At 42.8% G+C, this 17,769-nt stretch overlaps 1 protein-coding gene across 3 annotated transcripts in view; it reads left to right on the top strand.

The window, feature by feature from the left end:
• Nucleotides 1-17,769, top strand: part of Filip1 (filamin A interacting protein 1) — a 166,728-nt gene that overhangs the window by 135,406 nt on the left and 13,553 nt on the right. For all 3 annotated transcript variants that reach the window (XM_028879851.2, XM_028879852.2, XM_028879849.2), the window contains exon 5: nucleotides 11,642-14,447. In XM_028879851.2, coding sequence (XP_028735684.1) covers nucleotides 11,642-14,447 — 2,806 coding nt within the window. The remainder of the gene's footprint in view (nucleotides 1-11,641; nucleotides 14,448-17,769) is intronic.

Genomic DNA, 17,769 nt, shown 5'->3' with positions numbered 1-17,769 from the left:
ATAAGTGGCCCCAAGGTTTGATTTTATTAATAAGACCTGTTAAGATTCCTGCTACAATTTATAGAATAACTACTAGTCTTTAAATGAAACAATGTTTATTTAATTCATTAAGTAATAATTGAGTAAGCATCTATGTTGTCCATACTGCCAGCCCATTTGAATGATAAATATGCTTTTACAACTCAATGTGTCCTCAAAAGAACCCTTGTCTATTTCCTAAACTCCACTCCTCCTGGAGTGGCAATTTTTGTTAGGATCGTATTCCAATTATTCAAATCGAAATCCTGATTATTCCTGACCTCTCAGCCTCCCGAATGCAGATACCAAATGTGTTGTATTGATTTTGCTTCTAAATTAAAATTTGGAATTTGGACGTTTTCTTCAAGAACCACTGCCACTGTCCTGTTCCAAAGTGAAATCTCCTCTAAACTGTCACCGCAGTGCTTGCTGATCTGGGAGGGAACAACAGCTTCTTCGGGATGACTTGTTCCACCCGTACCCTCTTTGCTCTCCAGCAAACGCTTTACATAGAATCTGTGTAAGTCAGAACCATCAAAATAAAGTCCAAGTCTCTATAACTGGATAGCAAACTGGGTCTTGTCAACTCAACTCTTTTCTATTCCTCTTTTTACAAATACTGGTCAGTCATGCATGACAAGCGATATAAGTTGGTGGCAGTCCAGTCCTCTGCCTTGAGGCTATGTCTACAAAGTCCCCATGCAAAAAGGTTCAACCAGGCAGCAATTATGCCTTGTCATCCTGCCTTGTGCTCACAACACAGGATTCAAGATTGCCTTTGGATGCACAAAACCACAGATAATAGGGATCAAAATGTAAATGTTTTTCTTCTTATGCACATATACATTTGACAATGTTCTAGGAACAGTGAGATATTAATAACAATAACTAAGAACAAAATAGGACAAGTGTAACAATATACCATAGCAAAGATTATTTAAAGCATGATGTTTTTATGGCTGTGGCTTTCTGTTTAATATTTGTGGGCTATAGCTGAAACTCCAGAAAATTAGCTATAGACCAGATGAATTTTCTAGATAAGTGGTGGAATTCTCTAATTTTAAAGACATAGGCTCAATTTGAGGCCTGGACCTAAAGCAATACTCCTAAGAACATAAGGCTGTTGTACAAACTTGGTCCTTACACCTTGTTTACACAAGGATGGATGGGCCATCTATCCTGTACCAATCACTCTTTTGCCAATATAAACAAACAAACAAAATAAAGTAAAAGGTGATTTGATGCTGGGGGATGGCTTAGTGGATAAAGTACTTGCTGTACAAATGTGAAGGTTAGAGTTTGGATACCCAACACCCATGTACACGTTGGGTGGCTGATTACTACCTATAATCCCAGGACTTCAGAGGTGGGGACAGGAGATTCCAAGGGCAAGCTGGCTATCTAAACTAGCCAAATCATCGAGTCTTGATTCAGTAAATAAAGTAGAGACTGACAGAGGAGACACCTAATGTCAACTTCTGGTCTCAGTATACACATACACACACACACACACACACACACACACACACACACACACACACACCCCACATAGACTCACACACCACACACACACACACACACACACACACACACACACACACACATACACGCAAATGATTTATAACATTTCTTCTGCCAACTAGAAAACCTTCTGCTGCACAGTGAAGCCTATGACCTATCAGAGCTACCCCTGGAACCTGCATCCCTGGTGAAAATGTTCTACCAGTCATTCAAACAGACCTGGCACCTCTCTTGTTTTCTCTCCTTGCTCTGGTTGTTTGGAACCTGGAGCCTCCTCCCATGCTCATCCTCATTTCAAGGTGTTCCATTGCTGTACCATTGTCTGGAATCCCTGACATCTGCACTTCTCACAGCCAGTTTCCTTGAACCCTTCAGCCTCAAATGCCACTCCTTAGAGAAGGTCTTTAGAGAGTGAGCTTCACTTATTTATGTCATTGAACGGCTCTGTGCTCCCTTCCTGCCGGCCCTTAGCCGTAAAGCGTAGCTCACCCAAGATAGGGACTTTGTCTGCCTTGTTCACTGTGTTTCCAGTGCCCAGTACAATGGCTGCTCTGCTCCTGCAGATTAGGTATTTGCTGTGAGAGTGAATATAAGATACTTTCTTAAAACAGAACCGCTCAGAAAGAAGTGGCCTTGCTTCTCAGGATCTGATAGTGGGACAATTCTAGATATGGTCACTCTAAGCAGAGTTATATCACCACTTAAACATTCCCTTAGCTTCCAGAGGCTCCTAATAACTACTTTCATCTATTGAAAAAACATTAATTAATTTTCACAAATATCCATTTTAATGAGTGTTAGCAATGGGGTTTTAAATTAATCTGGAATGCTATCCTTTAGTGGTATTAAATAAGAAAAACGTTCCTGTGATTGACAGTTGTGGTATTTAAGAAAAAAAAAATTTCCAGAGACATTAAAGCATTTCCTCTGGCTGTTATCATTTATTTCTAACTCGTGACTTTCTTCTGGTTTTGAGCATAATCAGTGTCTCCCTGGGATTGTTAACTCAGGTTTGAATCTCCAGAAACTGAGTGCAGGATGCCACCAGGGAGTAATCAACCCTGACCTCTTGGTTCCTTTTGGCACAGAGCTTTATGGTTTCTAGGCCAAAATTAGACTGCTTATTCACATTTGTATAAAGGAACTATTATCAAAATGAATAAGCTGTGCATAAATATATTATTAATTATTTATTGTGGGCCTACCATGTGTCAGATTTCCAGGTCTCAACTTACACATACTCTTTAATTCTCATAATAGCCTTGCAAATTAAAATCTATACCTTTATCATGCAATGCAGCAGACTGAAGCCAGAGTTGTCAGAAAACACATTGTTAGCCATCAACCAAGCCCAGCCCAGACTCAGCCAGTCAATCAAGATGCCCCTCCCACCAGGATGCCCCTCCCACCAGAAGCAGTTATTCCTTTTTCTTCTTTAATTTGTTTCCCCATTCATGATAACATTGGTAAGTTAATATCTGTCATTTTACTTTGGTAATGAATGTTGCTTTGTGTAACTTTTACCAAAGTAACTTGCACACCTTTATTTATTTATTAAGGACTGTAACCTTCAAACATGTACTAAGGATTATACTCAGTCCACCCTATTAAGAAGTTAGACATCTAAGGAGGGTGTGTTGGCACACACCTGTAATCCCAGCACTCTTGAGGCAGAAGCAGGCGGATCTCTGTGAGTTTGAGGCCAGCCTGGTCTACAGAGCGAGATCCATGACAGCCAAGGCTACAGGGAGAAACCCTGTCTTGAAAAACCAAACTAAAACCAACCAAATGTTTTGTTTTGTTTCACTTAAAATTTTTAAAATCAGGTTAAAAACATACTTTAGAGACATCGCTAGGGGGAAGGCTCAGCAATGAATTGTTTGCCCAGCAGCTGTGAGGACAGTGGGGGAAAAAAGGAATAAGAGGAGGACATGACTGCTCCTAAGAGGTCATGGCTTTGGTTATAGAGAGAGAGGAGAACACAGAGGCAGAGGCACAGATACCTGAGAGAGTCTAGAGTGGACATGACCAACAGACTGGACCAGGCCGTGCTGGGGGAGAGGGAGGGAGAAGGGAGAAACAGGAGGTCAAAAAGGGCACAAAGAGACCCCTGTAGTCAAGATGGCTGAGTTATACAGGGTGGAGCCACTCAGGAAGGGCAGCCCAAAGACAGACAATTCAAAGTAGTGGGCAGGGAATACCAGCCAGGAGGACCCCCAACAGGTGGGGACTGAGGGATGCTGGGAGAACTTGATGGCCAGCGGCAGCTTCGATATGTTAAGAGACACCTCAGTGAGCCTTTTGTCCTGGGTTTGAGACCTAACAAGGACCAGAGTTGGGATCCCCAGAATCTACAGGGAAAGTCAGGTGGGTACAGTGGCCAGCCTGTGCCTAGCGGGTGAATGGACAGGCAATCCCAGAGCAAGATGGCTACATAGACTAGCCTGAAGGTTGAGCTCCATATTCAGTGAAAGACCCTGCTGCAATAATTAAGGAAGCCACTTTAGGTCAACCTTGGGCCTCCACGTGTATGTGCATACATGTGTACGTGCACCATTCCTGTGTGCCCACACACCCGTACGTGCATATAGACAGGGAATTTTATTTTTTTCTTCTGAAGACAGAAATCGTCCTTAAAGAGTTCTTGCCATTCTATAGTTCGTGCTACTACTGTGCTGCTCTTGAGTTACCAGGCAGTTTGGCTGAGTTCTCTCCAACGGGATGAACCAGAGATGAGGCTCCGGTGGGACCCTGTTTTAATTCCAGCCTGTACTGAGTAGAACTGCATGGTTTAGTAGTTTGAAAAGAAAAAAAAAAATGCAGACATTTTATCCATATCTCTTCTTTATCTCACATTCTTCCTCTTCAGCTTCGGCTTTCTCTCCCTGGTGCATTTTTCTCTGGGTTCAGCACAATTCCTGCTTAAAGAGGCCCCGCCTTTCCAGCCCAGGACAGCCCCACCCCTTCTTCTCACAGCCCCAAAGTAAAATCTGCACAATAATGAACCGTGTAAGGGAGGAATGACATCATCACTTAGCGGGGCCCCAAGCTACGTCCACCTTGCTTTGTTGGAATGACAGGGCCGGAATGTGATGGTTAATTCCCTGTGAGCAAGGCCTGCTGCTGTTGAACAAACTTCAGTACCTCCTTATATTAAAAACAAACAAGCAAACAAAAACAAAAACAAAAAGTGGCACGCTTTCTAGTCAGAAGGTAAGGAAGTCAAGTTCTGCTGCGATGTAAGCGATGTTGGCTCTTCAGTCCACACGCTTTTCATTTGCTAAGAGGCTTCCTTGGCAGTGAAGCCCCTTTCTTCAGAGTTACTGCAGAGCCTCTTGGAAGCTGGGTTTGGACACTTGTAGTGTCCTGACTAACTGATGAGGGCTGCAGGGACAGCAGGCTTTCAGCTCGCGGCTACAGGTTTCACTGAATGTGGATGGTGACAACCCTCGAAAATCACGTTTATTGTGACTTTTCCTGACGCTTCAGAACCTTTGACTGAAACCGGCAAGGCTGCACCTTGTGGTATGATGAGCACTGATTTTCTGATGGAGGGGGAAATCTCATTCTGTGGAAACCATGGGGAATTTGTGTCAGAACTGAAAAAAAAATCCCTATCTTTTACCCTCAGATCAACTGATGTGTTCTGAATGCTTTGAACAGGACGCCTTGCTGAACGCGTAGTTATAATGCATGATAAGCAAAACCAAAGCAAAACAAACTATGCTAATTTAAGGATAATGTTGCTGTCAGTATTTTGGTTGCTCTGGTTCCATGAATGTGCTGCTCCTCTTTCCCTCTGCGATGTGGAGTCTGGTAAACATTGGCCGTGATTAGAGCGCAGGGCTCTGAAGAAAGCCGTGTTTGTTCTGAAACACTTGAGTGCAGCAGTGATAACAGATGCTTAAGCAAACAGGTTTGATTTCAAAGTGGGTTTGGAAGTGAAGTTCGGATCATATTAAACAATTGTGAAAAAAGTTCAGCTTCAGCGGCTTTTCAAACATTGAGGAACATTGATTTCAGCAAAGCATATCAAAATAAACAGTTTCTAGTTAATGCTCCGTAGGGCTGGAGGGCGCTGTGTTTCAGAAAAAAATCTAGTTTTCATAAGATTGTTTCGGATTCACAGGACTCGTTTTGAAGACGTTTGGGCAAAAGGGTGAATGGCATGGTCTGTACTGTCAGATTTCATTTGTGTAACCCTATTGTTAGTAATAGTTTGTCTCTGTGATGAAAGGGACAAAAATTCTGAGTTCAATAGTCATGGAAATCTTAGGTTCACCACTGACCTGCCTGCCTGGATCTTTAACTCCCACCCCTTAAGTTGTAAAACTGACGACCCTTTCTGAAAGATGAAATGAGTTCTGCTTTCTTTCTTGTCTGGATTAAGACTAGTCAAAAATCAATGTAAAATTAAAATAACCATTTTGACTGTTGATTTTCCCTCCTTCATTAGCTGTAAAGTTGTCCCAAGATTGGCTAAAATAATAATTAGATAAATCTTAACATAATAATGAAAATATGTAATAAACCTTCATATTAACATATATTTAACAACTTTTTTTAAAAGATCTTTAAATGCAATGGCAATACATTCTGAAGAGGAGGAAAGATTGCTTTTCTGAGTTAATAAATAAATGAACATGCACTACTATGAATGATTTTATGCACTTCCTAAATTTGCTACCTAATTTATGTCCATTTTATTTTAAACAAGCCTTAAGAAAATGAATTAACCCACAACAAATTTGATTAATATACCTTAATGAAAAGATTTACAATAGAATATTTTTATTTTGGGAATTCCCCAGATAAATATATTTAAAAAAGTAAAACCTGACTTTTGTGCATGCATGTGCCCAGTAAAATGAGACAATAGACACCTTTGAGAATTGCCTTCATTTGTCTGAATATTCCTGGGAAATCTCCCTCATGTTCTGTGTGACCATAAGCAAATCCCATGAGAGAGAGGCCCACACTAACACATGAAAAGATACCCTCTGCTGTGACATCAGAAGCTAGACACATTCATCTGCATAGCCTCTTGTTGTTGGCATCCCGAAGTAACCCCCCCCCCTCCCATGGAACTTACATTGAGAGGGAAAGTATTCTGTGACTGTAATGCACACCTGTCCCCTAGATGGAGCATCTCATAATTAGGTGTGATGAATGTGGGCAACATATTTTGGGAGAATGGAATATGGAAATTCCCTTTGGGGGAGGGAGAGAGGTAAAGTCTGGGAAGGTGAACCCAAGGCGATGCACTTGGGTGGCAAATTTATATGGTTCATGGCTTTTTCTGTTCCTTGTGAAAACTTTTACATAAAATGAATTTACTCAATTCTTTAAAAATATCTTAAAAACGGAGACTAGTGTCTGCTTTCTTCATCTCAGGCAATTCTTCATTTTACCAACCTGAGAGTGTCTGCAAAGTATTTTGAACAACTTAGGAAGCAAGAAAACATTAAAACGTTCTTCCTGGGAGAAGACATGTGAACTGAAGCCTAAGAGCTGAGAGAGGAGAGTCTGTAGGAATATTGTATACTGTGTCTAGATCATTCAGGGTGTTGTAACAAGACAGGGTAGCTCATAAACACCAGAAATTTAGCCGGGCGGTGAGCCATGGTGGTGGCATAGTTAAGTTCTGCTGTAAGCCTTCTTCTTGTCTTTAGCCTGCAAGCATTTCTTTGTATAGCTCTCAGTGTGAAGAGATAGCAAGAAAGACTTCTCTGGGATCCCCTTTCCAAGGACACCAACCTCCTTCATAAGGGCTGACCTCATGACCTAACCACCTCCTAAAGACCAGTGAACTAGGGATTTAGAATTTTAGAATTCTAATTTGTAATCCATTCCATTTTTATGGGTTTTAGTTTGCAAGAGTACTTGACCATAAAAGATGAGGCCTGGCATCCAGTTATCATTCAACAAGTCAAGCCAGACATTATACACTGGGACTAGTTGGCTGGGAGAGGGACCTTAGTCTGGTTCTCAGAGATGTACCATGTGGTCTGTAGCTCTGACAAGAGAATTCAGGAGCAATGACAAGAGTGGCAAGTAATGAAGTTCGCCATCCATGTTCCCATCCTTGACTGTCTCTTGGTAGCCTATATTTAAAGCATAATTGGCACGTCTCCTGTTACCTTGTAATGATTCAAAAATTATTAATAATATATAGTCCACTGTCTGATGTTAGGTAGAGGGCATTCAACCCATCTCTATTAAACTGCTCAGTGAGTTAATGAATCATGGTGGTAATATTTCCATATGCACCAAAGAACTTCATACTAGCATGTGTGATCAAAGATTTCCCTCTTGATGATTTTCAATATAGGCCTTCTAGTAGACATCAAACTGTCAGAAAGTGCCAAGCATATCCATGGTTCTATACACAAATGACTAACATTTACCTAGAACTTAATTTTTGCTACGATGAATAACTATTTACTACTAATATACTAAATTATTTCAAAAACTATAAGATTTATTGTTGTGAATTAGAATGTTATTAGATTTAGAATAAATTGTGTGTGTGTGTGTGTGTGTGTGTGTGTAGAAAGGGGATTTATTAGAATGACTTACAGACTATGGCAGGCTATGAACAGAAAGTCCAAGAATCCAGTAGTTGCTCAGTCCACAAGGTTGGATGTTTCAGCTGATTTTCCATACATGTTGGAATCCCAAAGAAATAGGCTCTAATGTCAATGATGGAATAGACTTGCTAGCAAGGCAAGAGCAAGCAGGCAAAGAGCAAAAACTTTCTTCTTCCATATTTTATATAGACTTCCAGCACAAGGTGTGACTCAGATTAAAGGTGGGATTTCCCAGATCAAATGATCTGTATTAAAGGTATGTTTTCCCACCCAAGATCTGGATTAGCTGTGAATCTTCCTACTTCAAATTAAGAAGTCCCTCACAAGTGTGCCCTCCATTTTTGTGTTATAGTTAATTTCAGGTATAGTCAAGTTGACAACTAAGAATAGTCATCATATCTTTCTTTTGTTATTTTCAGTACGTAGACCTTAAGACACACTATTTATTTCTATTCTAGAGCAGAATTACACATAACTCATCAAAATCCTATTGAGTAGAACTTCATGGTGCTCTGCCTGAGTTATGTGTTTTTTAAATTGGATTATACAACCAAAGTGTATGTAATAACATTGCTCATTATACTCAAGTTTAAAGGCTGTAGTGTTACAATACAAAATCATGACTGTCACTACAGGGCTGTCCACAGCGAGGTGAGGGCAGCTCACAAAAGCTGTTAGCAACAAGTTGACTTTTAAATTTTCTTCTCTTTTGATTTGTGTCACTAAATTATTGGTCTCTTTACAGTGGACTAGGGTCAAAGGTTTAGAAAAGATGGTTTACAGTTGTGGAGGTCTTCACAAGAAGGAAAAGTATATAATGGTGTTATAAATACATCCTTACTACTAAGAAAGATAAAACAAACTCAACTGGTAAAGGCACTTGCCGCCATGCCTGATGACATGAATTCAATACCTGTGACCTACATGGCGGCAAGAGAGAACCAACCCCCACATTGTCCTCTGACCTCCATTTATATGCCACACATACACTCCCACCTCCCACACACATACATATACAATAAATAAATAAATGTGAGTTTAATATACCTACAAAGGTCAAAAGCTGTGTCCTCTTATCAAAGATCCACCATTTCTTTATATATACAAAATGACTCTTTAGCTTACAGTTATCAGAGCTAGGTCTGGGGTGAGACAAGTGAGATTCACACATTAGTATAAAATTTAAGAAGTTGCCAGAGGATCAGTCATCAAGATATACTATATTTTAGTAACACAAATCCATGATGAAGAAAATGTCAACATTGCAAATGAAGGCAGGATCATAATTCTGAAGCTGCAAAACCCTGCCTTGCCCACCTCTCCCCATCCCACTGCAGTGCAGCACATTGAGGATATTAGATTATTCCTGGGTAATAATAATAGTCACTGACTTGAAGAACTAGGGAGATTTACTGAAAAGAGGTTCTTCTTCCTTGGTAAAGCCATGCCTCATCATGTGAACAAGCCGCTCAGCTCTGGAGTATTCTCTAGTTGGGAAAAAAATGCATTGTGATTAAAGCCTTCAAACTGCATGCAAGCTTGACTCTTTTGAGGTCCATTCATCTTTAATTACTATCATGCCCTTGGTAGTTTGAACCTGCCCTCTCTCTTGAAGAGACAGGCATGACAAGAGAGTTGGGAGTGGGGAGGAGCAAAAATGGTGTGCTGATCAGAGTGGGAAGTAGCATGATGTGGCCGAGAACAAGCCCTGGGTGACTTCAGTGACATCAGCAGTTCACAGTGGGGATGCTGGTGAAAGACACCTTCTTAAGGACACAGGAGACAATTACTGCTTAGGACTAATACCAATACATTTGGGAAGATGGTTGAAAAGTGGAAGTATCAAGGAAATCAGGGGGAAAAAAATCCATGAAATCTTACATCACTTATTTCCAGGGAAAAGTGAGGATGTACACAGGCCCCTATATTGAAAGGAACACAGGCTATTAACTGCTTCAAAACTGGTGTTTATTAAAAGCCTTGACCATGGGCTGGAGAGATGGCTCAGAGGTTAAGAGCACTGGCTGTTCTTCCAGAGTCCTGAGTTCAATTCCCAGCAACCACATGGTGGCTCACAGCCATCTGTAATGAGATCTGGTGCCCTCTTCTGGCCTGCAGTCATACATGCTGCATACATAATAAATAAATAAATCTTAAAAAAAAAAAAAGATTAAGAAAATTTTTAAAAAAAGCCTTGACCATAAAGCTGGACCTCACCTCTCTGTATTCCTCATAAGAGTACATCCTTATGCTGTAAAAAGAAAGATAAATTCACCAATATGTGCGGATCAAAACAGAAAGAATACTTCTTAAAAAAAGCACAAGTTAGACTATCAAATAAAAATTTAGAAATATCTAGCAGATTTAATTTTGAAAATGTGAGGAAGAATGGAAGAATCATAACCACAGATTACAGAGTATCATGACGCTATAAGGAATGTTAGAATATCAGAGATGAAAGGAACTGAGACTTGGGGAAACAGGGAGAAGTTAAAACTTCAAAGGAGAATTAAAAATTCCCATATGGAAAGTTTCAAATACTCTCAAAAACAAAGTGACTAGTATAATGAACCCTTATGTGTCCAGTGTTTAGCTTCGGGTCATTGTTTAGCAGATCGTGTCAACGGAAATGCTTGAGCAGAGAAGCTTTTGTATCGGAGCATATTTTGCCTTCTCCCTATAAGATGATAGTTATGTAGTTATTTGGGAGGGTTGTGGGTTTTTTTGTTTGTTTGTTTGTTTGAGACAGGGACTCTCTGTGTAGTCTTGGCTGTCCTGGAACTCTCTCTGTTGGCCAGACTGGTCTTGAACTCAGAGATCCACCTGCCTCTGCGCCCTGAGTACTGGGATTAAAGACATTTGCCACCACATCTGGCTTGTGTAGTCTCTTTCAAAGGTTCAAAATAAAAAGGTCTGTAAGTCCTTTTCTGATCTGTCTCTTTTATTTAAGTAGATTTCTCCCTTGAAGTTAGACGGTGTGGCAGAGATAAGTAAGGATTCTGGAGGCCTGGTGGCTGAGATGAATTCCAGCACTGCCACTCACTTTGTGTGTATGGAGCAGGTTACATGTGCTCCCATGTCCCACTCCCCCCTGCCCACATGAAGGTGAAGAAGCAGTACTTTTCTCATAGGGTTCCTGTTAGGATAAAGTACACACTAGTTCCCGGAATGCAGAAAGCACTACATAAAGTCATTATTGTTGCCCAACCTAAGGTACTCATATCCCATGTTCAGCTTATGAAATGTCATAAATTAAACAATCCAGCAAGTAAATCATAAAACAGAAACTACTGCCCTCTGAGCCCTTCTCATGTCCCCTAGTAGTCACTGTCCCTCTCCAAGGGGGATTACTAGCCTGGCTTCTCATTAATTTTTCTGAGAGCCAAGAGTAAGCCATACTATTCTACAGTAATAAGGGACCATGGTATAGCTTTTTTTTTTTTTTTTAAATCTAAGACTTTATCGATGTGCTTATTCCTCTCTTAACATAGAGCTTATGTTTTGGTTTTTAGGTTGAAAAAGCTCCTTGAACAAGAAAAGGCTTACCAAGCCCGCAAAGAAAAAGAAAATGCTAAGAGGCTCAATAAACTTCGAGACGAGCTTGTGAAACTGAAGTCCTTCGCACTCATGCTGGTGGACGAGAGGCAGATGCACATTGAGCAGCTGGGCCTGCAGAGTCAGAAAGTGCAGGACCTCACCCAGAAACTGAGGGAGGAGGAAGAGAAGCTCAAAGCCGTCACCTACAAATCCAAAGAAGACCGCCAGAAACTGCTCAAGTTAGAAGTGGACTTCGAACACAAGGCCTCGAGGTTCTCCCAGGAGCACGAAGAAATGAATGCCAAACTGGCGAACCAGGAGTCTCACAACAGACAACTTCGACTCAAGCTGGTTGGCTTATCTCAAAGGATCGAAGAACTGGAAGAGACCAACAAAAACCTCCAGAAGGCCGAGGAAGAGCTTCAGGAGCTGAGGGATAAAATCTCCAAAGGGGAATGCGGGAACTCCAGCCTGATGGCGGAGGTGGAAAGCCTGCGCAAGCGCGTGCTGGAGATGGAGGGCAAGGATGAAGAGATCACTAAGACCGAGGCCCAGTGCAGGGAGCTGAAGAAGAAGCTGCAGGAGGAGGAACACCACAGCAAGGAGCTTCGCCTGGAAGTGGAGAAGCTGCAGAAGAGGATGTCGGAACTGGAGAAGCTGGAGGAAGCCTTCAGCAGGAGTAAGTCGGAATGCTCCCAGCTCCATCTGAACCTGGAGAAAGAGAAGAATCTAACCAAAGACCTGCTGAATGAGCTGGAGGTGGTCAAGAGTCGCGTTAAAGAACTCGAGTGCTCGGAAAGTAGACTGGAGAAGGCTGAGTTGAGCCTCAAAGATGACCTCACGAAGCTCAAGTCCTTCACTGTGATGCTGGTGGACGAAAGGAAAAATATGATGGAAAAAATAAAGCAGGAAGAGAGAAAAGTGGACGGGTTGAATAAAAACTTTAAGGTGGAACAGGGAAAGGTTATGGACGTCACTGAAAAACTGATCGAGGAAAGCAAGAAGCTTTTAAAACTCAAGTCCGAGATGGAGGAAAAGGTGTCCAGTTTGACAAAGGAGAGGGATGAATTGATGGGTAAGCTGAGAAATGAAGAGGAGAGGTCCTGTGAACTAAGCTGCAGCGTCGACGTACTGAAGAAGCGGCTTGATGGCATAGAGGAGGTGGAAAGGGAGATAAACAGAGGGAGGTCAGGCAAGGGGCCTGAGTTCACCTGCCCTGAGGACAATAAGATCAGGGAACTAACGCTGGAAATCGAGAGGCTGAAGAAGCGTCTCCAGCAGCTGGAGGTGGTGGAAGGCGACTTGATGAAGACGGAGGATGAGTATGACCAGTTGGAGCAGAAGTTCAGAACCGAGCAGGATAAGGCAAACTTCCTCTCGCAGCAGCTGGAAGAAATCAAGCACCAAATGGCCAAGAACAAAGCCATAGAGAAAGGAGAGGCTGTGAGCCAGGAAGCCGAGCTGCGGCACAGGTTTCGGCTGGAGGAGGCTAAGAGTCGTGATTTGCAGGCTGAGGTGCAGGCTCTCAAGGAGAAGATCCACGAGCTGATGAACAAAGAAGACCAGCTGTCCCAGCTCCAGGTGGACTATTCGGTCCTTCAGCAAAGGTTTATGGAAGAAGAGAATAAGAACAAGAACATGGGGCGGGAGGTTCTCAATCTGACCAAAGAGCTGGAGCTGTCCAAGCGCTACAGCCGCGCCCTCAGGCCCAGCGGGAACGGCAGGAGGATGGTGGACGTGCCGGTGGCCTCCACCGGAGTGCAGACCGAGGCTGTGTGCGGGGATGCTGCGGAGGAGGAGACCCCGGCTGTGTTCATTCGCAAATCCTTCCAGGAAGAAAATCACATCATGAGCAATCTTCGACAGGTGGGCCTGAAGAAGCCCATGGAACGGTCCTCGGTCCTTGACAGGTATCCCCCAGCAGCCAACGAGCTCACCATGAGGAAGTCCTGGATTCCTTGGATGAGAAAAAGAGAAAACGGCCCTTCTACCCCACAGGAGAAAGGGCCTCGGTCAAACCCAGGTGCAGGGCACCCCGGGGAGCTGGTCCTAGCACCAAAGCAGGGCCAGCCCCTGCACATCCGCGTGACACCAGACCACGAGAACAGCACCGCGACCCTGGAGATCACAAGCCCCACGTCTGAAGAGTTTTTCTCTAGTACCACCGTCATTCCTACCTTAGGCAATCAGAAACCAAGGATAACCATTATTCCATCACCCAATGTCATGTCGCCAAAGCCCAAAAGTGCAGATCCGACTCTCGGCCCAGAACGAGCCATGTCCCCTGTCACGATTACTACTATTTCCAGAGAGAAGAGCCCGGAAGGTGGAAGGGGTGCCTTTGCAGACCGGCCCGCGTCTCCCATCCAGATCATGACGGTGTCAACATCCGCAGCCCCCTCTGAAATTGCTGTCTCTCCTGAATCCCAGGAAGTACCAATGGGAAGGACTATCCTCAAAGTCACCCCAGAAAAACAAACTGTTCCCACCCCGGTGCGGAAGTACAACTCCAATGCCAATATCATCACCACGGAAGACAATAAAATTCACATTCACCTGGGTTCTCAGTTTAAACGATCCTCGGGGCCTGCAGCTGAAGGCGTGAGTCCCGTTATCACCGTCAGGCCTGTCAATGTGACAGCTGAGAAGGAGGTTTCCACAGGCACAGTCCTTCGCTCTCCCAGGAACCACCTCTCTTCACGACCTGGTGCTAGCAAAGTGACCAGCACTATAACCATAACCCCGGTCACAACATCATCCACACGAGGAACCCAGTCGGTGGTGAGTAGAGGAGGACCCAGAGCGAAGTGCAAGCAAGGTGGGGGGGGGGGGAGGTGGGGGAGTGGGGGGGGGGAGGAAACTAACCAGCCCCAGCACAAAAAAGAAACCCCTGGCCTGCCTACACAGATGGAAAAAGATCTCACCTAGAACTAAAAATTCACATTTTGATCAATTGAATCAATAAAAATATTTCATGTATTCACGTAAATTTATGGAGACCCCAAAACATACTTGCAAAGACAATCTCTTTGAAATGGTGCTATAGAATAATCAGAAGGTTTAAAATGTGATTTTTTTTCTATATTCAAAATACTTTAAAAAAAATAAGTAGTCTATATACAGGAAGAGTTAAAACTGTTTCCAGGTTTATTTCCATGGTGTAAATGTTCAGTAGTGATTATGTATGGTCACAGCCATACTTTATTCCAAAATTAGGAGTGAAAAATTTTCATATTAAAATCTTTTAAATGGAAAAGTGACTCTATATGTCTAAAATCTGTATTTTAGTTAACAATATCTTGCAAAGAGCATGAATTTTTCATAAATATTTATTTGATGACTAGATGAGATGATAAGTTTGAAAATGTCTGAAGTACATCTTAAGTGTAAATTGTGTTTTTCAAATACTTCTAACAACTGTCTCCATTTACTGGGGACAAATTTCTTTTTTTTTTTTAAGACTGATTTCAGTTTTTATTTGTGTTTTCTAGCAAATGATTATCATAACACACATGCATTATTCTGGGTCAGGGGTATGGAAGAGTATATAACTTAAGATTACAACTATGCATTAGCTTAAGTGATAAATATTGATCACATGGGAAGTCTGCAGCAAGTAAAACTGTTACACTGTTCTCTTAAAAGCAGACTAAATAAACAGGCTGAGTACACAGTAGTCTAAGTGACCTCAAGGTATATTATTATCACTGGCTGTGAGGCCCAACAGAAGTTCTAATTTCTTAGAACATAAGAGTTTTTTTTTTAACTTTTACTAATTCTTTGTGCATTTCACATCATGCATTCTGATCCCACCTATTTCCCTGTCCCCTCGTATCCACCCTCTGCCCTTGCAACCTCCCCATAAAACAAAAGCAAATTTAAAAGAAAAAACTAAACCAAACCAAACAAATAAGAGATAGGGGCCGGGGTGGGGCCGGGGGAAGAATCCTGTCATGGAAGCTGTAGTGTGGCCCATTGAGTCACACAGCATACCCTTTACTCCACTCATCTTTACTTGCAAGTGTTCATTGCCAGGAGTCATTCATTGGTCTGGCTCGAGGCCTCTGGCTTCTGCTGCACCACCAATAACAGGCTTTCACTGGGGATCCTCTTGGACATCCTGTTGTCCTGTGTCGTGGAGATCCTGCTGTTTTGGATCTGTAGGTTCAGGGACAAATTTCCTGTACAACAGCACATACCTCTTAAATATCAATTCAAACTAACAGGCTAGAAATTGCGATTCTTAGCTACAGAGCATATTCTATAGCTTTTGGTGAAATCTCTTCAAAGCAAACTCATTATTGAAATACATGAGCCATGGCCCGTCTTCCGATATCCTTAGTATCATTTACACTAATTCTCTGTGTACAGATTCAAGGCAGACTTTGTAGTGTGAATCGGCCTTGCTTTGGCAGGAAAGCTTTGAGTGATTGGCTCCCCTGGAGTCAAGCAGCATTCAGCATTGTTAGCTTTCTCAAAGGATGCTGCACTGTTTCTCAGCAGGACAAAGCATAGCTCTGTTGGGCAAGGCCTTTTGTCTCTGCATTTTGTAAACAGATAGTGGAGGTGTAAATCATTGTATTGTAGAGCAGATTCTTCTTTTTCTGCTGCATCTCCTCATTTTTGAAGTTCAGATTGATATTCTTACCCTCTGACTACCACGCAAGCCCTATACACAAATAAGATTTAAAAAACAATTACGTATGATTATTGCACAGGCCTAAATGATGGCGGTCCATGTATTTTGGTAAATTCGACAAAATAAAATTTAGATCAGCAAAAAGGTTTAGGAGACTACTCTCAGAATATAATTCGTGAAGCTAGTTCATTTGGGTGCTCATTCGTTTACTTTTTAATTGTGCCTCAGCCACACTTCCGCTGTGGCGCTCCGTGCTGGGGCGTAGAGATCTGTAAATGTTCCCAAGTCAGTGAGGCAGAACAACTTAATTGTTCTGATAAAGGTATGCACAAAGGAACTACCAGAGGAGGCACCACAGGTCAGAAGGCATGGGGAGGAGCGCATAGATGAGCAGAATGTGTGAAGGCGTGGCCAGATGAAGCGGCCTGGTGAGTTTGGGGCATAGTGAGGGATCCCCTTGTGCTGTAGAAGTGGCCTTGGGAAAGTGCAGGTGCAGAATATGCAAACACACTCAGGATTAGGCATTGGCTTAGGAAACCCACATTTAGTTTCTCTGAATAGATAAAGGGAGTCACTGGAAAGTTAACGAATGATCCTGAAAATATTTCACGTAATTCCCGAAAGATATCTCCATCAAACATCTGAAAGGACAAATAGGAGAGAACACAGGCTAACAAGTGCCATTCCAGTTCTCTAGGCTAGAGATGGTATAGGATTAAACGGTGGCCGTGACAATGTAAATAGGGACATGTTGAAAATAGAACTGAGAACCGGGTATGGTGGTAGATGCTAGTAATTCCAGCACTCGGGAAACGGGCAGGAGGGCTGCAGGTTTCAGTCCAGCCAGCACTGCATAGTAAGAACCAGTCTCAGAAGGAAGAGGAGAAAAACAACAAGAATTTTTACAACAGCGTACACGCAGAGGGTGGCTCAGGGGTTCCTGTCTTTGCGGTGTAAGCAGGGTGAGAAATGTAAGGACATTTGCAGGGGATGACAGCAAGCAGTGGGACACTTTCTGAGATGCCACGTGATGCTGCCGCCTATGTCCAGCGAGTCGTTGGAAACTAGATCTGCACTGCAGAAGGGGCTGGAGGCGAGAGGTTCTAGGGCTGGGGTGCACGGAGTTCCAAGCAAGGGGATTCTCAGGGTAGAAGTGGAAACCTTACTAAAAGGGCTGAGACCAGGACGTGGTGGCACATCTAGGAGGCAGGCAGGGTCGGATGAACCATCAGGAGAAGACAGGAGTCGTCAGAGACTGGAAGCATGGGCCAGACTCAGACAGAGACCAAAGCAATGCGCTGGGAGGAACATTGCAAGAAGATGGGCGTGGTCAGGGTGCCAATTAAAAAGACTGAGGTCCTAAGTAGGTGAAAAAAGCCACTTCCTCTGAAATGGTAGGAAAACAGGACAGTGGCATGCCTCTAAGAACTAGGTTTTGAGGTCATCTTGGGTAGGGATAAAGAA

Source organism: Peromyscus leucopus, chromosome 7 (assembly GCF_004664715.2).
Source record: "Peromyscus leucopus breed LL Stock chromosome 7, UCI_PerLeu_2.1, whole genome shotgun sequence".
Lineage (NCBI taxonomy): Eukaryota > Metazoa > Chordata > Mammalia > Rodentia > Cricetidae > Peromyscus > Peromyscus leucopus.
Note: the sequence above shows the minus strand (reverse complement) of the source record. Positions and strands in the feature narration are given on the sequence as shown.